Raw genomic sequence first — 22,274 nt, 5'->3', positions numbered from 1 at the left:
AGGCTGCAGCAAGAGGCCCTGCGAGAGGACTGAACAGCTAATCCTTCCTTCTTTTCCCTGCCCCAGGGCACAGGTGGGACAGGGACAGACATGGTGCCCCAGCCCCAGCTCCCCGAGGCTGTGAGCAGCCCCTGAGCAGTGCCAGGGGGCAGCTGGAGCACGCCTGCCCTGGGGCAGACTCCCGTGAGGGCCGTGCTGTGCTCCCCTCCTTTTCTTGTTCTTTCAATGTGGTCCTTGAGATGTGTGTGGTGTCTCCGCCTCAGGAGGTCATCATGAAAGATTAGGACCCATCTGAGAACTTAAAAGATAGCTAAGCTAATGCTGATGCACTGAGAACATGAAATGGGGCACAGTGGAGCAAACCAGCATCAATTTTTAACTTGCAATGCAGTAGGTGTGAAGAGAGTTTCCTTACCTGCTGTTCCCAGCCTCTGGTGAATGTACCTGAGACATCCCTCCATGGCTTAAAATGGGGTGGTGATTGGTTCTGCTCATGTGTAACCATGACCACATTTGATTTCACCCGACACAGACCTTTTTCTTGCCTCACCATTCAACAATCCAGGCACAGCGTTACCTTCTCCAAGCGTTGCTGGCTGTGCCCGTCTCTTCCCAGCAGGATCGTGCTCTTGAGGCGCATCTCCTGATTGCCCCCGCTGCCTGTGCTGGCTGCATGCAGGTCACGGGGCTTCATTTTGGGGCAAACTAAGTGTGTGCTCCAAGGGTCAGTGAGGGCACGCTATAGACACTGCGTCCTGGACAGTATAGCTGTAACACCAACATAAATGCTGCCTTTTTAAGTGTGCCATATGCTCTCCACTGAGAGGAACCTCATGCTTATCATCCTAGTTTTCATTTCGATGTCTGTTTGTACCTGCATAGCCATCACAGCGTGTTAATTCCTGCATCCAGATTTCCAGCCTATGATCTCTTCAAATACACTTTATCTTTAGGAGCGTGCTGGCAGGCTGTTCTGGTGAGTGTGGGAAGAGCTTATCTCGGGCCTAAATATTTGTTTTCTAAAGGTGGTGTGTTTCAAACATGGCTTGGGCTAACAGGGGAGAGATCTTGTCAACACTAGTCCATAGATGCAGTCAGAGTCTATGGTCTTCATCTTAGACTATCTGTGGGATAGTCGCACAGCTTCCCTTCCACAGTCGCACAGCTCTTCGGCTCTTCAGCAGGAAGGCAGCTGTTTCTCTGGAACAGCAAGGTGTGACTCAGAGCACAAGTAAATAGGGAACGAGATTGGATACTGTCTGATAAAATATATGTAGCTAATGTCCTGCTTTGAGAGTACAGCAGTTGTCAATTTTAGCTTATTTTGGGCATATTAGAGCACAACAAAGCCTTTCTGAAGTTATTGAAGGGGGAAAAAACGTAAATTTAAAAAAAAGGATTTGAAACCATGCACTGAAATAAAAATTCTATAGTGGAATCTCATAAAAAGGGTATCTATGCATACAGGGCAGTGCAGCTTAATTGCCTCTATTTAACACCCTCCTCGCCTCCCAGCCAGCTTATCAAATCCAACCATACGCAGTAAGTGTTCTCTGTATTCACCAAAACTTATTTTTAAGCCCCCAAAGATAAAATGAAATCTTCCAGGAAGAGTGTCCTCTCATGTCCTGTAATACTTTCTTAAAGACTCCTAGCTGTTCTCTGTTGGTGGAAGAGAACTGTATTTGACCTGCCAGCCTCATACATTGAATTACTATTTTATTTGGCCAGATGTTCAGGCTAATTGCAAAGCTGAAATATGAGCACTGGTAAAATCATAAACTACTTGAATAGGCAGACTTCTTGCATACCAAAGCCCTGCATTTGTGAAGTCCACCATATGTCTGAATACCGAAATCCTAACTACCCCTCTCATTAAGCCCTTCCTCTGGTTTTGTAGACCAAATACATCGAGAAAGCAAGAAAGTGAAAAAGTGAAATGCTAAATGTGATCCCTCTCCCCCTCCATATAACAGGACTTGACCTGTAATTCAGAAGCTGTCCTTGTGTATTCACGATGAAAAGTTATCTGATCTCCTAAAATTTTCTTAATTTTCATGGATTCTTCAAGTTTACAGAGATCCCACATGGAAATCACTAAACCACATGGTAACTAACATAATTTTAAGACAGGTCAGATGATGAGTGGGTCGTTCATCCTTTAAGGAGCAGGCATGCATCTGTGTGGACATTGAAGTTGGCAGCTGAAGAAGATACAGTCTTACTGAGAGAAAAATAGGGAGCACAGTTAAATCCAGGGATGCATTTGATACTGTTTCCCTGGGCACTTTATATTCCCTAGGGTATGCTGTGAGCTATATGGAAAGTTGGTTCTCCCACCGCACCTCTCTAAGCAAATTCTTGAACATTCAGAGCTAAACTCATTAGGTTTCTAGGTGAAGTTTTCAAAAGGCTGAGGAGATCCACTGAGTGATGGCAGCATTTGAGTTTACACCCAAAACAAAAGCCCAAAGCAAACTAAAGCACTTTCTTCCACACAGCTAACAAGAACAAGTGTCTTTCTAGCTCTCTCCAGCTTCTCTGTGCTCACACCATACAAGATTGAAAGAGTCCTAGGAAAGAAATCAGACCATCGTACCTGGAAAAAGAGCCACTGTAGCCACCCCTGGACCTTTGATAGCCCCATGGTTTAGAGTGTGTTTCCAGCTAGCCTGCCATTGCTCCTCCTGCTCGGTGTGTTTAAATGTGTGGTACAGCGAGGACCTGCTGGGCCATGAACTTGCATGGCTCGATCTACAGAAAGGATCAGCATAGGCAGGGATGGTTTTTTGAGTACAGTGTAACTGAAAGCCTTGAGAAGACATTTTGCTCTTCATGGCATCACTAGAGTGAGGGTTGTAAGGCCAAAGGGATGGTTGACTTTGCCGGAGCCAACAGGAGTGACACGGCTGTGTGAATAGGGTGAAACACAACATAATGGAAACATTGGTGAGACTCAAAGGTGGCATCCACATGTAGAAAACCCCATGTTTCTAATTACTATAGTAATGCGTATGTCTCAGATGTAGAAAGCTCAGCTCTAAATTTCAATTTGAATGTCTTCAGGATTAGGGAGTTTTTGGAGCCCTGGATATTAGTTCAGGCTTCTCTATGTTTTACAGGACTGATTATTTTGTGAAGCGGTTAGCTGATAACAAAAAATTAATTTGATAGGCTCCTTCAATGCGTCGTATGTCATATGTGTTTTAAAAAGTTATGGGATAAGGCAGGTTCAGGCCAATTGTATTTATTGCAGCATGAGTTAACATGATCGCTTGTAATGGTGCAGACTTGACTTTGGTATGTTGTTAGCTGTACTTGCTTTTACAGGACTGTGTGTCTGAGCCTACATTTACCTCATTTTTTTTCTTGCCAGTACCTTTTACAAGCAGAATGAGAGGTGGAAATGCAATACTGTGTTAAAGAACTGCTAGAAAAAGGTATCTGTCAGTTATCTGTATTACAGTAGGTCCCTTTTATGCCAAAGTGACTATCATGCCCTTAGCTTTAGAAAAAGTTATCATGTGTCTGGAACGTTGGACTAATATGAAGTCAATCCATGGAGTCAGAACTGGAATTTGGCTGTGTACAAGCCAGAAGGTGCATGGCACAGTGCAAGTAATATAAATGTGTAGGACGTGGGAATGCCAGCTCGTGTGGGTGCTCACACTGAGCATGCTTATTGATGTTAGGGATAACGAGGGAAAATTCCCGGCAGGGATTCATCTGTGTAGGGTGAGGAAACAAATACTTCAGAGTGGAAGTGTCCTAACTTTCCCTTTCCTCACTCCAAAAAGAATTACCTTCTGATGAAGGTGAAATGATCATTCCCGCTGAAATAAAAATATCCTATGATGCTGAGTGAGGGGTGTATTCTGGGCAACCTCCAGATAAGATAAGGATTTTGCAGACAGAAATTCTCAGCCTCAAGAAGCTACGAGAGTCCTTTTTGTCAGAATGATCGCCAAAATTTATTTCAGTCCATGTGAAGATCCCATTATGTGATCTGTTGCTGCTTGAGCATTTGGCGGGCAGTAGGAAGTATTTTGCAGTTAGTTAAGCGGAGATGTAGAGAAATAGTCTAAGTGATTGCTTTTCTCCCAGCAGACACTAGCTCTCCACCCAGCCTGGAGTTTCTCCTACTACTTTTTTATGGAAAACCTTCTGTGAGAAAAGTGCAGCTTTTACAGCGGAAGCTGTACGGGGCTGGTTTAAATTCACATTTTCATTTTGTTTGGTTGAACAGGTTAAAAACCTGGCGTCTAGACCAGGGGAAGGCTCTGTTGCAAAGGGCACTGGAGGGTTAAGAGCTTCAGTTCTCACAGTGCTGGTACGAATCCAGTTTTACCTTAGCGGGGAGTTGAAACCTGCTGTCATCCAGTGACACTGTGTTGGCTTCTCTGAAAACAGTTTGTAGGCCTAATTCAGCTCCCAAAATGCAGATGTCCATTTGTGGGAGCTGCCCCAGGGGGCAAGACCTGGAAGTGCCTGGGCCTGATGTGCAGTTCCTGTATCCCCATCCTGGGAAACCTGCTCCATGTGGCCCAGCTGGAGCAGGGGGTTGGACCAGGTGACCTCCGGAGGTCCCTTCCCACCTTAACCAGTCTGCAGTTCAAAGCCTCCTGTGATCTGAGCTCTCACCCTCACCCCGATAGGTCTTTTGGTCAGGTGTTGGGTACAGGCTAAGGGATGTTAAAGGAGTTTGCATTATTGTTTCTGAGCTGGGAGCACACATGGAGTGTTTTCTAGTCTGAGCCTTTCGAGGGATCTGGAGACTGAATTCACTCAGGAAAAGGAGGGAGCAGGTGGTTTTGCTGTGCGCCACACGATGGCTGTCATCTCCAAAAAGGAAGTGAATTCCAGCTGGAGACGTTAGTCTGCTGTGGTTAGAAACTATCATTTCTAACAGCCACGCATGTTAGTGTGTCTCTCTGTAAGGACTCTGAATGAAAATCATCCTGTCATTTATATTTACAAATATCACCTTAATCTGAGTAAAAGCTTGGAACAGATAAATTTGCCCTGTGAAGCTTGAATAGAAGAAATTGGGTACTCTTTGCTTGCCCAAAGGTAAAACCAGTATTTGTATAAAAACAACACAGTCAATTTAAGCAATAACACCAGTTAATTGGGGAAAAAAAACCCACCAATATGCCAAAAAAGCCCCCCAAGTAATTTATGTCACCTGAATGCAATAGGAAGACAGCCATGAAATTCACCTAAGCATCCATTTGGAAAAGACGTATGATGTCTAAAAGGACTCCTCATCGTCTGTTTATAAGCGAGAAGATCTACATTTAAAACAAGCCCAAGACAGCTTTCAAGACTCCACTTATCTTTGTGACATCATAAGGGGTGGGGGATGGATCTTACAGCACGTTTTTCACCAGGCTTCATTACTTTGCCACGGTTTATTGGCACCAGTATCGCTTTCCCATCCCCAGCAGTGGGGAGAAGTGTGGAGCGAGAACTCTGGCGTGGTGGAAACCATCCAGTGATGAAAGTGATGAGAAGACTTCATGCTGCTCCTTCATCTCTTGGATGCTGGGGCTTATTGTGTTTTGGGGTGGTAGGAAGCCTTTTAAGCTTTCAGGGGTCTCCGTAGGGGACATTTGTCTCTTTGCAAAGCCAGCGCCTTGAGCTGGGGAGGTTGGCAGCTCACTATCGCCTGTGGCTCCATCCTGTCGTGAGTGGCAGTACCGGAGGGGACCATGGGTTTCTCTTTATGCCCTGGTGTCATTTTGGGGTGAGATTCAGGCAGCCTCTGCCCTCACTTCTGTGGGAAGGAACCCGCGTCTTAAGGGGTGGAGAAGAGCCATGATGGATGGAGATGGGTTCCCTCCCTCTGGAGACCGGGACGGCGGCATGTCTGTTAATGAAGACAACCTTTGTTGGCGAAGCCTTGTCCTGACCCGATTTTTCACCAGCTTTCCTCTGCCTCCTGTGACCTACTGAATGCTTCCACACGGCATAGCCGAGAGGGATGCAGAGGGTAAATGGAGGCCTTGGATCCTTGCTCTTCAGCTGCCTTTGAGAGGTACCCACCTGCTTATGCATCTGTGAGCCTCCTGAAGAGTCTTGAAAACATGTAAATACAAACATGGCCTCTTTCATCATGCTTATTAAAAAGGTACATTTTAGACATGGGTTTAAAACAGTGCGGTGGGGTTCTTTGTGCAACGTCAGGAACCAGCTGTGTTGGCTGGTTTGTCCCTGCAGCATCCTCCCCGTTCCGAGGGCACCGAGGCTCAGGGCAGCGTGAGAACGCTGGCAGCCATTCGTCGCGGCTGATACCATCTGCTCCGGTTTTGCCTGCTACAGTAGATCTTCAGTGAATTTCCTTGAGGAAAAGAGGGAAAAAAGGAAAAAAAAAAAAAAAAGAAACAACGCAAGTGTTTCCTCTTAGGCTAAAGCTCTGGACCAAGCACCACATTTTATGTGGCGATGAAATGGCCTCCTCCCACCCTGCCCCTCATCATGTGCCTCCATGTGACAGGGAGCACGGCATTCTTCTCACCAGCCCTTGCCTCCAGGCACTGGCCAGGGCTTGCCAGGGAAGAGAGGCATTCCCCCAGCCCCGCTGAGTGCTCTGCGGAACATCCCGGCTCTGCTAAGGCGGTCAGCCGTCCCCTGGGAATGCAGTTACACCCAGAGCAATACTGGGGAGACTAGATAAGGAGGCTTTTCCCTTATTTCCCAGGGATTTTATAGCCTGAAAGCTGGTATACCCAGATTCCTTCAATATGAGGTTTGAACTGATGTTTGAATTTAAAATAATAACGCAAAAAATCGCATCTACATTAACAAAACACTTTTTGCTAAAGACAAAAGGCTTTTTAATGGATGTCTTTAAACATCATAGAGGCCTTTCCTCTTTGTTTGCTGGGGGCTCTATGGCTTAAATGGTTCCGAGGCCGATGTTGAATACCTGGAAACCTGTGAAAGGCACAAGCGGGTGAGCTGAAGACACAAAGGCAGCCACAAGGGTCTGAGGATGGTTCCTCCCTTCTAGATACATTTATCCTCCCACAGGGAGCGGGGTGATGGCACACGCAAATGCCTGTGTCCCGGCTGTCACACCATTCCCGCTCCCGCCTCTTGGAGCCCCTCCACTGCCTGGAGGAAATTAAATCTCTGGGCCAAAAGGAGCAGAGAAACACAAGTGATGCTGACCTTACAGCCCAGCAGTAGAAGACCTGTGTTCCACCTCCATGATCTGGTCTGGCAGCATTTATTTTTACCAGGAGAGCTCAGGGATCTGCAGCCCCGTGCTCAGGACTCCCAGCGGGGCTGCGAGGGACAGTCCCCGTGCTGCCTCCCCTGGCATCAGCGCCTGTCAGCAGAGCTGCCTCGCCACCCGCATGGGGGCTACGGGGCTGTAAAACCCTAAAAAGAGATATATATATATATATATGTGTATATTTTTTTTTTATGGCACCTCTTTTGAGTATTAGTTTTATTAGTACGTGACGGAGAGACAAAAATGCTATGTATTGTTTTAGTTTATTAGTAGATACCCAGTTAATGGATTCCTTCTGTTCCAGGTGAGATGTGGATCACACCTAGGAAACTGTGGGGTTGCCTCTTCTCCTGCTCCTGTAGGCCCTTGTGAAAGACACTGATACATGTACAGGCACAATTACACAAACAACCCCTGTGTCAGGGCACACATACATAGGAACACACACACACATATCATGGAATCATGGAATCACGGAATTTCGGAGTTGGAAGGGACCTCTGGAGATCATCTAGTCCAACTCCCCTACTAAAACAGGATTGCCTAGAGCACATCACTCAGGACGGCATCCAGGCGAGTCTTGAAAATCTCCAGAGAAGGGGACTCCACAACCTCCCTGGGCAGCCTGGTCCAGTGCTCTGTCACCCTCACCGTAAAGAAGTTTTTTCTCATGTTTGATCGGAACTTCCTGTGTTCCAGCTTGTGCCCATTGCCCCTCGTCCTGTCACTGGGAACCATTGAAAAGAGTCTGGCTCCATCCTCCTTCAACCCACCCTTTAGATACTTGTATGCCATAATAAGGTCTCCCCTCAGCCTTCTTTTCTCCAGGCTAGAGGGTCCCAGCTCTCTCAGCCTTTCCTCATAAGGGAAATGCTCCAATCCCTCAATCATCTTTGTTGCCCTACGCTGGACTCGCTCCAGTAGTTCCCTGTCCCTCTTGAACTGGGGAGCCCAAAACTGGACGCAGTATTCCAGTTGTGGCCTCACCAGTGCAAAGCAGAGGGGGAGAATGACCTCCTTTGACCTACTGGCCACACTCTTCCCTATGCAGCTCAGAATTCCATTGGCCTCCTTGGCGACAAGGGCACATTTCTTGCTCATGGATAGTTTACTGCTTACCAGGACCCCCAGATCCTTTTCTTCAGAGCTGCGTTCCAGCAGATCCACCCCTAACCTATACTTGTGCCTGACATTCTTCCTCCCCAGGTGCAGGACCCTACACTTGTCCTTGTTGAACCTCATTAGGTTCTTCTCTTCCCAGCTCTCCAGCCTGTCTAGGTCACGCTGGATGGCAGCACAGCCCTCTGGGGTGCCAGCCACCCCATATAAGTACTCCTTAGGTTTTAACATTATAACTTCATAGTTGCTGCTGATGAGTAAACTATAAAGCATTTTGGGGTTTGTTTTTTTTTTACAACTTTTTTGGTGTTTCTCCCCAAAATGTTAATGACTTTTATTAAAAAACAACAACAACAAGCTCCACAGAAGATACTACTGAAATGATAAACAAGTATTCCGTTTCAACCAGAGAATCACAGAATCCCAGAATCCCAGAACAGTAGGGGTTGGAAGGGACCTCTGGAGATCATCTAGTCCAACCTCCCTGCCAGAGCAGCGTCACCTAGAGCAGCTTGCACAGGAACACGTCCAGGCGGGTTTTGAATGTCTCCAGAGTTGGAGACTCCACCACCTCTCTGGGCCACCTGTTCCAGTGCTCTGCCACCCTCAAAGTAAAGAAGTTACCTCTTGTCCTGTCCCCAGGCACCACTGAAAAGAGCCTGGCCCCATCCTCCTGAAACCCACCCTTTAAGTATTTATAAGTGTTGATAAGGTCCCCCCTCAGTCGTCTTTTTTCCAGACTGAAGAGACCCAAATCCTTCAGTCTTTCTTCGTAAGAGAGGTGTTCCAGTCCCCTCATCATCTTGGTAGCCCTTCTGGAACCGGGGAGCCCAGAACTGGACACAGCACTCCAGGTGCAGCCTCACCAAGGCAGAGTAGAGGGGGAGGATGACCTCCCTTGAGCTGCTGGCCACACTCTTCTTGATGCACCCCAGGATGCCATTGGCCTTCTTGGCCACGAGGGCACATTGCCGGCTCATGGTCATCCCATTGTCCACCAGGACTCCCAGGTCTCTTTCCACCGAGCTGCTCTCCAGCAGGTCAGCCCCCAGCCTGTCCTGGTGCATGGGGTTATTCCTCCCCAGCTGCAGCACCCTACAGTTGCCCTTGTTGAATTTCATAAGGTTCCTCTCTGCCCAACTCTCCAGGCTGTCCAGGTCTCCCTGTGTGGCGGCACAGCCTTCCGGTGTGTCACCCACCCCCCCAGCTTTGTGTCATCAGCAAACTTGCTGAGGGTGCTCTCTGTCCCCTCATCCAGGTCACTGATGAATATATTGAAGAGGACTGGACCCAGTACTGACCCCTGGGGAACACCACTCGTCACTGACCTCCAACTAGACTCTGTGCCCCTAATCACGACCCTCTGAGCTCTGTCTTTCAACCAACTCAAGCGATAATCTATTACATGGGCCTCCAAGAGGCTACTGTGGGATATTTGCTTGGGAGAAGCAAGTCCAAAGAGGAGGTCCATCTTGGAAAAGAATCCAGATACACAGCTCTTGCTGGGCAATAATATCTCCCCCAGCCCAAGACATACAGGGAGAAAGAGAGTATTAATGAATTAGGTCAAAATAGTAGAGCCGAAAGCAAAATGTTCCTCATTCTCTTAAATTAATTTCATTTTAGGAACTGATCGGCTCATCTTCCCACCGAAGGAAGAATGAGCACCAAACCTTTTGCGGTTCAGAACTGGGAAAGGAGTGACCAAGTGGCAATATGTAATAAAATGAATCTTTTTTTGTTTCTGCTAGAGGTGCTGCTGTGACTTCAGGTCCTACCGGAATAGATTTGGCTCAAGAAATGGATCAGGGTTTGGATGGGTTTTTTTCAAGTAAATTTTATGTGAGGTTTGGCGGGGAAAACTGTGGGACAGGTTCTCACTTTAGAGCTGTGCGAAGGCTAATCCCTCTCTCCCCACCTGAGGGGTGATAATTTCTGCTTGTTTCTCTGATGCTGTAAAAACAAAAACCAGGCAGAAATGTGCTGTATTGATGGGAATGGGGTTTTTTTTGTTGGTAAGGGGTCTTCAGTGACGTATGCAGTTAATGTTCCGTTAGCTTCCCCAGTCTCAGGAGGGCTGGTGGAACTTCCGCAGTGATGAGAAATGCTGGGTTTTTTCCCATACCAACACCTTCATTTTCCAAATTTGCATTTGGAGAAATACACCTGAATCTGTCAATCTTTTACAGACTCTGGCACAGAATGCAGAGCATTTTTTTTTGTACTGACACTTTTTTTAACCACTTTTATCTAGGAACTAGGATTTTCTGTTAAAAGCTGCTGTTTCTTGTCTGTTAAATGATTTTTATAGAACTTCAGCAATGGCTCTGTACTGATGGCTCCTACCCAAGTGGGAATGCCATCCTCAAAGCTGGTAGATTAGAGAGGGTTTTTTTTGTTGTTTTTGTTTTTTCTAATGGCTTTGATCTGTATTCCTTGATCAAGTCATGAGACCTGGACCTTTAATGTGGATAAGAAGAAAATGGGTTTTTGTGCAGGCTGACCAAACCGCAGGCTCTCTGCCTGTGTCATCCTCCATCAAGGAAGGCAAGTGGGTGGATGATGAGACAAGGTTGTCGTATTACACAGAAATTTCTCACAAGTCTCTCCAAACTAAGCTCTGGGAAAGAAGTGGACAAGCACCCGTTGGCCAGGGCAACATCACACTGTGGATTCTTCCCATTAGATTTCTGCTCTTTTCAGGAGTCTGCAATGCCGTCCACCCCAAATGTCCTCACTGATGGTATTTTCTGCAGGGACTCAACACCTCTTCCAGTCCAGGCAGGACACGGTGGCTCTAAGGACTGCAGAAAGTCTCAAAAACCCTTCTAAGGGTATGACCTTTCTGTCTTGCTCTTGAAAATATTCAGAGTTTTTCAGGGACTGCAGCACAGCGTGTAGGGACACGACGCTCACTTGACACCACAGACTTTTCAGAAGCCTAGTGAGATAATTCTGAGTTTCGGAGCTGCAGAATGGCAGCGCTCTGCAACTAAATCCTGTCTCAACGTTATGCATTTCTTACTGTGCTGAATTAGTCTAGCGTAGGATGAGGATGCCAACTTTGTCCCAGTATTTAATGGGAAGGATTTGGAAAAAGATGAGCAGAATCTTTTCCTCATCTTCATATTGACATAGAGAGTAATGATTTACACGGTGGAGTCAAGGCTGTTTCTGTGAAGGTAGAAGATGTTAGACCTTGCAGCAGGAAAAGAGGATATAGCTGCTTTCCTGTGGTTATTAGGTTTTGTGTTGTTTTGGTTTTGTGAATATATTCAAAAGGAAATAGAAAATATCTCTAAGGAAGCAAAGATCTTCCTTCCTGTTGGGAAAGGAGTCAGCAAGGATGATAAATTCCTCGCCAAGTAAGTCATTTCTTCACTTAAGAGACTTCAAAGCTTTAAAAATTACTTTTTGGACCATGGAGCTTAGACATGAAATCGCACGTGCTCTTAATGGGTGAAGCTGATCTTTCCCTTGATGGGAAATGATAATAGAAGGATGGCAGGGAAATAAGGGGTTTTGAATGAGATGCTGCAATATTGCATCTTCCCAGGATAGCTCTAACGAATACCCTTCTATTGAATCGCACACTGACAGAAGCGAGAAAGCAAGAGTTTAGGGCTGCTCAGTGCTTGCAGTGATAGTTGTCAAATAGTTTACAGGCTAAGTAAATATTTATAGGATAAATAAAGGAAAACTAAACTGCAGTGTGAGTTTGGCAGTCATGCATTTTCCTGAAACATGTCTGGAAAGGATGTGATTTAAAATAGGACCATGGCATATAGCATTTACTGAAGCAGCGGGTAAAGTGAGAGTTTTTATCTAGCGCTACCTGTGATAGCCCTGGCCCCACCGCAGCAGCCTCCTCAGCTCTCACCTTCTTTATTTTGGGAACCTGTTACCAAGACTGCTGGTGGCTCCTGCTCTTGCGAGAGCTGAACAAACGTTATTTGTCCCGCTGCTTTCAACTCGTACAGCTCCAGGGAATTGATTGTACATTAATACTGTGCAAATTTCAGACCACGAACTGAGAGAAGTGGCATGAAAGGGCACTACTTTCTGTTTTTTGAGTATTTGATGAGTTAGTCAATCCCATCACCTCTGGGATGGCTGGGTCCCTTCCGTGATGTCTCTGATGTGCTTGGTGCCACGTATATACATGTAAGTAACCCACCGTAACTGTATCTGCTGTTACATCACTGATAAGTTTGCTTCACTAGTAATAACTTTATTGCAACCTGTAGTATTTTATATATGTCTACTTCATTGCTACTATTATTGGGTGCTGCCATAACTGATAGTTGCTATAATTAATTGCTGCTATATTATTGATTGTTGCTATATTATTGCGTGCGGATAATACTTTGTAATAGCTTGATACACATATATATCTTTGCTCTCTTAACCATAGGTATACTTGCTAGTGGTGATTTGTGTGTGGCGATCTGTAATAAAGTAAAGAAAATTCAAGGATAAAGCCTCAGTGCCCTCGTGTGTAACAAAATCCTACGAAGCCACGGTCACGACCCTTTAGGTCATGACACCATGTTACAACTGAAGTCACCAACGCCAGCTCTCAAGGGCAGGATGCAAAACGGGTAGAAAAGAATAAGGAACAACACGCACAGAATTCTCTAATATCAAAATATAGCAATTTATTCAAGACACTGAATATGATCTGTTGATTCTCTCCTTAAAACAAATGAGCTACAATACACAAGGTGAATTTGAAGAAAGTGTGGGTGGGGGAGAAACAAAATAAGGGTAGATGTTGTTTCAACAGAACCTGGGAAATGCTGAAATGAGAACCAAGTCTGGCTGCAAGTCTGACACAGACAATAAAAACTGCAGAAGCCAGAATTCAGAATTTCAGTGAGTGGCTGAAAGAACATTTCTGCAATTGACAAAGAACCACATCTTTTAAAAAGGCAAAAGGAGGAAAAAAAGGAGGAAAAATTAAAAAGGGAAAAAGAAAAAAGAAACCCAAAAACAAAGCAGACCCTTACATTTGACAAAGTGCACTTCACTTGGCTCTAAAATTAGCTATTTTTTTCTTTTTTTTTTTAAACAAATTAAAAGGAAATTTCTAAGATGTAGCATGGGGTTAATGTGTGTATAACCCTGTAAGTCAGGCCCTTTAGTGCCCCATAAGGGACCCAGTGTTTTCTACATAAAAGATTCAGTATCCTTCTAACCCACAGAGTCCAGTGGTATTTCAGAACTGTCTTTTTTTCACTTCAAGGCCAGTTCCAGGCAGCCAGCAATGATAAAAATCCAGTAAACCTCTCCGTGGTTTCACAACCCTGTTTGCTCGCTTGGGTTTTTCAATTTCTCTTCTGTTGCAAAGAACTGTGACCAAAATTATCAAAAAGCATTGTATGAGAAAACTGCTGAAGTCCACAGGCCTCTCGCTCCACGCCGTTCTGTCGCAGGGGAGCCGCAGAAAGGCAGCGCTGGCCGGGGGAGGAAAGCGAGAGCTCCCACCAGGGCGGTTCTGCAGGTCTTGGCCGAGACGTCCAGGTTGAACTCCAGCCTGGAAAAGCCTCTCTCTCCCCACTGCCCGTCTCCTGAAGCAACCAGTCTGCTAGGCTGGGATTAACCTTTGCAACTACATCTGCCTTCCCCAATAGCTGCCCTCATCTTAGCTGAAAACTCTCTACTACAGTATCTTTGAGGATTTTCCAGTCTTCAGGGTCTTGGGGAGGGGAAGAAGGGTGAATTTTTTAGCTTTTCACATATGCTGCTTTCAAATCTGACCGTCTGTATAAAAAACTCTCTGGATCAGCGCTCTCTCTCACGCGTAGGCTTTGCAAACCAGCTGATTTTCAAATTTGGTTTCTCTTGGCTTCTCACCTGCGTGTAGGTAAGGCAGAGGTAAGGTGGTGTCCTGACAACTTAAAAAAAGGAAAAAGGAGAAAGAAACAGGCATTGCGGGCACTGCCGAGTTATCTACAGTAGCTGCGCAGCCAGCCAGCCACGTGGCGTCGCTGAACTCGGGCTGAGCAACCTCATCTCTTTGAATCCTGAGCTCTGGCCTATCCAGGTGTCACTCAAGGGACAGAGGTACGGCCAGGGCCCCATCCGCGCCGCCTGCAGACACGGAGCTTCTGTGTGTTATTCTCAGAAACGCCACCCAAAAGCAGCTTAGGAAGTTAACCGTGTACACGCAATGATTGCAATCCAATCATCGACCCAACCGTGCTTTATAAAACCCCATTAAAGCTTTGTATTCAAATTCAAGTCTCTCATCAAACAAGTACTTTTTTTTTTTTTTTAAAGCAGTGACTTTAAATTAGTAGGCACACGTGGTCATTATAAACCAGTGCAAAACTGCCAGGTGATCACCTACAGCCCATGCTCTTGGAGCAGAAAACTGACCCCAACACATAAATGCACTTAACACCGAAAATAAGCCTTGACACCTTCCAGTGTCCTATTCTTTGATATAAACGAGCCTCACTGTCATTAATAACCAAAATCCACATAACTGTTTTCATCTCCAGACTAAGTAATCCTTTTAGCAGTTATTTCTTTTAATTCTTTTCCCCTTTCCAAATGTGTATCTAAGAAATGCAGCTGAAGCTGGCAGTGGCTGGCTCCACTGGAAGGACTAAGATACTGTGCAGATGCAAGCATAAAGAGAGGAAAACACAGGAGAAAAAATGAGGTACGATGCCATGATGATGCCATGATGCCTGGCAGGTCCCGCACCACCAGTAGGGCTCTGGTTTTGGTTTTGCTCAGATCAAATCACCACTTCAGCAGCTGCTGTCAAATCAAAGGGAAGATCCTGTTTTACAGAAATAGCGACATTGGGCAGGAAGGTACTACATGATGTTAAGGGGGTTCTCCGCTTGTTTGGTTTTCTCTCTCCTACAAATCCTAGCCCAGCCTGTGGGCTAGGGAGGACACCTGTTTGACTCAGCCAGTTCTCAGGATTTCTTTAAATAATGGCTGCCACCACCCCAAGGTTGCCTTATAGTTTACAGCACTTTCAGTAAACCCTGCCTGCGCATCCTTTGCATCCATCATTTGCTCTTAGAGTAATGTCGTCTTCAGTAGCGTCCCTGCAGATGCGTAGTTTGCAGAGGAAATCATGTCCAAAGTGGAGAGGTGGTGCGTTAGAAGTCTTTATTGTCATTCTTCCAATCGTTTCACCCACTGTAACTTTGTGGTATATATGTTGAGACATAATTTATATATCCTTTTTCACATCCTCACCTAATGGAGAGTTCTACGTGGTCTTCCGAGCACCGCAGTGAGGACACCCACAAGGCTAAACCTGTCTGGGCAGACCCAGAGCTTTCCTTGTAGCATGCAGAACACAGACGGCTGAGGGAGACAGCAGCACCACAGACTGCCCGATGCAGTGGAAGAGCTGCCTCCAGGTGTGTGCTGACCATGGATGGAGAGCAGCTTGGCAAGGGTCCGTTCTTCAACAATGACAGATGCAGCCAACAGATCTTGGTCCAAGTGGTCCCATTAAGTCTCTGGAAGAGAAACAGCTGAGTGGATTGGGTAATGGAGGACAGCACTGCTCAGCACGGCCATGGGCAACCAAACCCACATTCTGTATGACATTTGAGCTACTGCTAGAGGAAAGAAGATAAACAATCGTTTTCCCCTCGTTACGAAGGACAAACGAAAGTATGGACTCAAGAAAATGAATGCTGTATTTATAGTCTCAAATTTACGAATCCCTTTTAATACACGTGCATCGCCAAACAGCCTCAAAAATGAAATGAGACTGTATAAATGGCCGGCTGCTGGAAGAGGACTCTTAGTAAATGACTGGTATTTGTTGTATCAAATGGCATTTTTTTCTTACAACACTTTCTCAGAGAGAAGAGAAAAAGGATACTGCACCTTTCATGCTCCTTGGACTCTGTGTCATTCTTTTTGCTTGAATTACACAACCGGTCTACATTTGGTGGCCATTTTAGGCTTTTAAAACTGTTTAACATAAAAAATATTTTTTTTCCAAAAATACACTGGGTTCTTTCTGTTAAAAGTCATCTTTCTCCTGTAAAAATCTTCCCCAGCACTGCATTCTTATATAAAGCACTTATTACACAATTTGCTGAAAGTGCCCTTGAGACGCTAAGATCTGAAGCATGGAGGATTTTTTTTTCTTTTAAACGGAGAGAAAGAAAGGAAAGGGAAGAGAGAGAAGAGAGGAGAAGCAGTCTGTCAAAAATTTTCATTGTCATGTCCACCTGGCTGCATCTACTATGGGCATACAGGGAAAAAAGAAAAAAAAAAGGGCAAGAAGAAAGAGGAGAAAAACAAGGAAGGAGAAGTTGGGAGCGGAAGGGAGAAATAAAAGGAAAACAAAGGTTTCATCCTAAGCCTGGGATCCTCCAGGCTGTAATATTCCAGCTGATAGAAAAACCACTGAACAAAAAAAGTAGTCTAGAAAATAGAAAGTGTTGTGATTACAAAGTTGAGCATTTCATCAGTACAAACTGGTCTTTGAACGTCCTTTGGGAGAGCAACTGTAGTGTCCAAATTGGAAGGAAAAAATACAACACCGCATGGAGGAGGATTTTTTTTCCCTTTTGGTTTATCACAGCATTTTTCTTTTTTTTTTTATTAATTTTTTTTGGCACAGCTTTTTTTTCCCAGCCATCAGAGCAAGTTCTCAGACGCAAACCAAACAGTGCAATGCCTAGCTGGTGGCTTCATGCTTCCAAGGCTGAATGTTCCAGGTAGAAACCATTCCCTCCCCCTCTGAAGTGACTGTGTTTTTACTCCTTGATGAAGGTTACGGACAAAATACTAGACACCTGTGGCCAGGGAGAGTTGGTTTCACGGTACACTCTAACTTTGTTCAAGTTCGTACAGTTCTGGAGCTGTTAAGAATAGTTTTGAAGAGTGCTTCTCCCCACACATTCACTGCTGGTCCATTTGAAATTTCTTCTAAAACGTTTCACTTTTACTTCCGCAGATCTAGAACACAAACCTGGAGAGAAAAGACTCGGCATTAAGAACCATTTCTGAAGGTGATGTGGAAGCCCTATTCATATATGGCTCCGTACACAGGCCGCCCAGCCAGCTGTACGTTATACTCCCCGGCATCAGATCAGCCTGTCTCAACTACCTGTTTACATGCGCACAAGCAAGGGAGCAACCCGATGTGTGAGGAAACCCAAGTCAAAGCTGTACATTTAAAATTTAGCTGGGCTAAATTTAATTTATCCAATTTATCCAATAAATCCAATTTAATTGGATTACAAACAAACATTTTGGTGGCACATCCCAGATAAGACTATGGGCTCTATTTAGTTGTCTGAATACAGTGTCCAGCTCCACTTCTGAAATATATCCAAAATAGATGCATAGGCCCACTAGGCACGACACAGGACCTAGCGCGGACACGTGCCCATTTGGAGCAGCAGCTGGAAGCCAGGCACGGCACCATCTCAAATGCACAACTAAGCTCAAGCAACTGAATCATGTCGTAGGTGTACCCTTTGTTAAAACTAGTTAAAAAATACCACTCTAAAGTAGTTATGCCAGCCACCATGTAGAAAAGTCATTTTAAAAAGCTGTAGAACGCAGTCATAATGATGACTAGACATTATGTGACATAATTGATGACTGGAGGGCGGCTAATGTGACGCCCATCTACAAGAAGGGTCGGAAGGAGGATCCGGGGAACCACAGGCCTGTCAGCCTGACCTCGGTACCAGGAAAGATCATGGAGAGGATCATCTTGAGTGAGCTCTCACGGCAAGTGCAGGGCAGCCAAGGGATCAGGGCCAGCCAGCATGGGTTTAGGAAAGGGAGGTCCCGCTTAACCAACCTGATCTCTTTCTATGACCATGTGATCCGCCTTCTGGACGCAGGGAAGGCTGTGGACGTTGTCTATCTGGACTTTGGTAAGGCCTTTGACACTGTCCCCCACAGCATTCTCCTGGAGAAGCTGGCGAATCATGGCATAGACAAGTGTACTCTTCGCTGGGTTAAAAACTGGCTGGATGGCCGTGCCCAGAGAGTTGTGATTAATGGGGTGAAATCCTCTTGGCGGCCGGTCACCAGTGGTGTCCCTCAGGGCTCAGTTTTGGGGCCGGTTTTGTTTAATATCTTTATGAATGATCTGGATGAGGGGATTGAGTGGACCCTCAGTAAGTTTGCAGACAACACCAAACTAGGTGGGAGTGTTGATCTGCTTGAGGGTAGGAAGGCTCTACAGAGGGACCTGGACAGGCTGGCTGGATGGGCCAAGGGCAACTGTATGAGGTTTAATAAGGCCAAGTGCCGGGTCCTGCATTTCGGTCACAACAACCCCAAGCAACGCTACAGGCTTGGGGAAGAGTGGCTGGAAAGCTGGCCGGCAGAAAAGGACCTGGGGGTGCTGGTGGACGGCCAGCTTAACATGAGCCAGCAGTGTGCCCAGGTGGCCAAGAAGGCCAACAGCATCCTGGCTTGTATCAGGAATAGCATGGCCAGCAGGAGTAGGGAAGTCATCGTGCCTCTGTACTCGGCACTGGTGAGGCCTCACCTCGAGTCCTGTGTTCAGTTCTGGGCCCCTCTGTACAAGAGGGACAGTGAAGTGCTGGAGCGTGTCCAGAGGAGAGCTACCAGGCTGGTGAGGGGTCTGGAGACCAGGTCATATGAGGAGAGGCTGAGGGAGCTGGGCATGTTTAGCTTGGAGGAGAGGAGGCTGAGGGGAGACCTCATTGCCCTCTACAACTACCTGAAAGGAGGTTGGAGAGAGGTGGGTGTTGGCCTCTTCTCCCAGGTGAATAATGACAGGACCAGAGGAAATGGTCTGAAGCTGCAGCAGGGGAGGTTTAGATTAGATATTAGGAAGAATTACTTTCCTGAAAGAGTGGTCAGGCACTGGAACAGCCTGCCCAGGGAGGTGGTTGAGTCACCATCCCTAGAGATGTTTAAGAAACATCTAGATGTGGCACTTCAGGGCATGCTCTAGTGGCAGAGATTGTAGGTTGTTTGGTTGGACTCGATGATCTCAAAGGTCCCTTCCAACCATGAAGATTCTATGATTCTATAATATCTGTGTGTCCTTCACAAGCTGATCATGCTACAATTGCAATTTTTTTGAAGCAACATTAACGGTAAAAATAGTAATGAATAATCATGGTCTCTCCAGCAATATTTCTCCTTTACCATGCAATGAAATCTTTGGGCATTGTGCTGAAAACTTCCTCTTTTAGAACTATTCAACGGTAAACTTCTGTGGGATAAAACTTAGAAAGCCCCAGGACAACTGTTTATTAGTGAGTTGGTTGCTGTGACCTTCATTAAAAATTTGCAGACGAGTTAAATAATGATAGAAATAACACTACTGCTGTTATCAAATAGGTATTTAAAAGGCATTCCCATCTTTAGTAACATTCACCTATTCCACAAGCATACTTCATTTCCAATAGGAACACCACCTCCTAGTATTCAAAACCTTCCAAAGCAGGAGCATTTAAAATATACTCCATATACTTATTTCTGTCTTGAACTGTCTCCCCTTCAGCTCTGCCCAGAGAAGGCAGTATGGCACGTATGGTTTTTTGTTGACAGTCTCCAGAAGAGTAATCTCCACTCGACATTTACAATGTGTAAAGCTCCTTACCGATCCGTCTGATGCGCTTGCTCCCACTTTGTCTCCTCTAGCATTCCAGCAGACTTCAAAGATGCCCCCGGTGCCTCGGTAGCTATGTACTAGAGTTCCACTCTACAAAGCAAAACAGCATACAAATATTTGATACAGAAGTTCCCCTTCTTTTCCTTTGTCACATGGCACTACATTAAAAAGAAGAGAGTGGTGGCGAGGGGGGGTCTATTCACATCACCCAACTATGGTCAACTCCATAAGGTAAATGAATGAGAAACGGGCTCCTCCAGAAAGCAATCTACAAGAGGACTCTCGGACATCGGTTTTTGTCCTGGGGAGTTACGCTGAGGTGGTCTTTTCTAAAGTTTGCTGTTAATTCAGGCTGTGAATATCCAGAATAAATCTATTTCCATGCATGCTAGTGTTTTAGCATACAATGAAGCCTGAGCAGAAATGTTCTGGACAGTCACCTCACTTCACCTGAGTGACTCAACTGTTATGCCGGGATTTGTACCAGCCAATACAATCAGCTTCACCTTGGTTGGCAGGTCATATGCTAGAGGTACATACATTTTCCATTTAAGCTTTTCCTATTAATGTGTCATTTAAAACAGATGTGCTTCACATGAAGCAAAACAGTACCTGAGTATTCCATATATGGACACATTTGTCAAAGGACCCACTGGCTAGATATTTTCCGTCAGGACTAAAAGCTACACTGTAGACAGGCTCTTGATGTTTTGTTAACGTATGGATGCAGACTCCTCGGTCAACGTCCCACAGCCGAACAGTGGAATCAAACGACGCACTGCAAGAAGCATTCAATCACAAGCATGTCTTAATTTGAGTGTTAATCGATTTCTGGTTTGATAATGTAAAGGTTTTAAGAGAATAACACAAGGTTTTTTCCTTGGCTAAGCAAGAAATAATGCTCCGAACAGAAAAGCTAATATTCACTATAGCCCTGACAAGAACTGTATCTACCAAACTGAGTTCTTGTATGTGGAGCCTTTGAGTTTATCTCAGCAGCATCCTGCTGTACACAGGATCAGATCACTAGCTAGCCCTAGAAACACCAAGCTCCTGTTTTTTGAGATTCTACCTGATATTATTCAGGAAGGTAAAACACACAGTCATTAATAGGGTAAATGGTTCCAGAGAAATCTTATTCCTAATGGATTTGCATTATTTAATGAATTAGCATTCTGTAATTCTCTAGAACTGTGATTCTTTTCACTTTGTTTCCATCATGTTTTTTGTTACAATCCGTCTAAATCCCAAACTGTGGTCTTAGAAAAAGGCAAGGGAAATAACTGGTATTAAAAATAGTATCAAAAGAATAACTCCAAGAAAGGAAAGTTCTTCTTCCCTTTCCACTTCCAGACTAAGGACTAAAATAAATAAAACAGCTTTGATAAAACTCCTCCCCAAACTGAATACACCATGAACTGACTTGATAACCCCATGGTACTACCATCACTTGGCATTCTACAAGTAAACTTATTTTCTAAATGCAAAGAAGAATTTTGAACAGATTTTCAAGTGGAATTTCAAAGATTACCCAAGCTTTTGTCTGTTAGTTAATAGGGCTATAAAAATTGCCAGTATCTGCCCAGGTGAGTTGCATGACCCTGGTTAGAGCACATTACAACCAGCTGAGTGGGCTGCCATCTATCTCATTAAATACTTTCATTCATAACAAGCAGATGTCAGATGTGAAGGTGCAATGCCAAATTTACAATCCTTTTATCAATACAGCTGAAAAGTTAAATATCATATGACTCTGTTTTCCTTCTTTTTCTGCTTCCTTTTTCAAATATGATTCCTCTCCCTTTGTATCCATGCCCCTTATTTACAAACACAGATACTTTTTTTACTGGAACTGTCTGCAGGAAGACTAACGGCAAGGTGACAGTAGAGTTACATGTTAGAAAGATGATCCTTCTTCTCGGAAGGCAACAGAAAGAGGTATGTTTTTTACCTTGCTAACATGATGTTGGAGTTTGGGTTGCTGGTGCCTGGTCCTGTAGGACTCCATTTGATAGTATAAATCTCTTTGCTGTGAGCCTGAAGATCATGTACACAGGTATCTTGCTTCATACTCCAAATCTAAGTCAAAGTAATTATGAAGGGGAAAAATAGCAACATTACTAATCTCTTCTCAGCTGAATTCAGTTCTATGTTATTCTTAACCTTTACTTAAGATCTCGACACGCATGCATACATATAAACATAATTTAGTTTATTAATGCAGCAGTTTGGCACCTACAGTGCACACACGTTAGAATAACCCTATTAGGGGAAAGAGCTACACATTTAATAGTATTTATTCAATAGATA

General features: G+C 45.0%; 1 protein-coding gene across 5 annotated transcripts in view; it reads right to left on the bottom strand.

Annotated features, from left to right (window-relative positions):
- Nucleotides 1-16,770: 16,770 nt before the first annotated feature.
- TBL1X (transducin beta like 1 X-linked) overlaps nucleotides 16,771-22,274 on the bottom strand; it is a 201,529-nt gene continuing 196,025 nt past the window's right edge. For all 5 annotated transcript variants that reach the window (XM_054211006.1, XM_054211034.1, XM_054211024.1 and 2 more), the window contains 4 exons: nucleotides 21,916-22,043; nucleotides 20,577-20,742; nucleotides 19,953-20,054; nucleotides 16,771-17,324 (listed from right to left, as the gene is read on the bottom strand). In XM_054211006.1, the coding sequence (XP_054066981.1) occupies nucleotides 17,298-17,324; nucleotides 19,953-20,054; nucleotides 20,577-20,742; nucleotides 21,916-22,043 (423 nt within the window). In that variant the 3' untranslated portion in view covers nucleotides 16,771-17,297. The remainder of the gene's footprint in view (nucleotides 17,325-19,952; nucleotides 20,055-20,576; nucleotides 20,743-21,915; nucleotides 22,044-22,274) is intronic.

This window comes from Rissa tridactyla, chromosome 1 (assembly GCF_028500815.1).
Source record: "Rissa tridactyla isolate bRisTri1 chromosome 1, bRisTri1.patW.cur.20221130, whole genome shotgun sequence".
Lineage (NCBI taxonomy): Eukaryota > Metazoa > Chordata > Aves > Charadriiformes > Laridae > Rissa > Rissa tridactyla.
The sequence above is the reverse complement of the archived record's forward strand: the minus strand, read 5'-3'. Positions and strand labels throughout refer to the sequence as shown.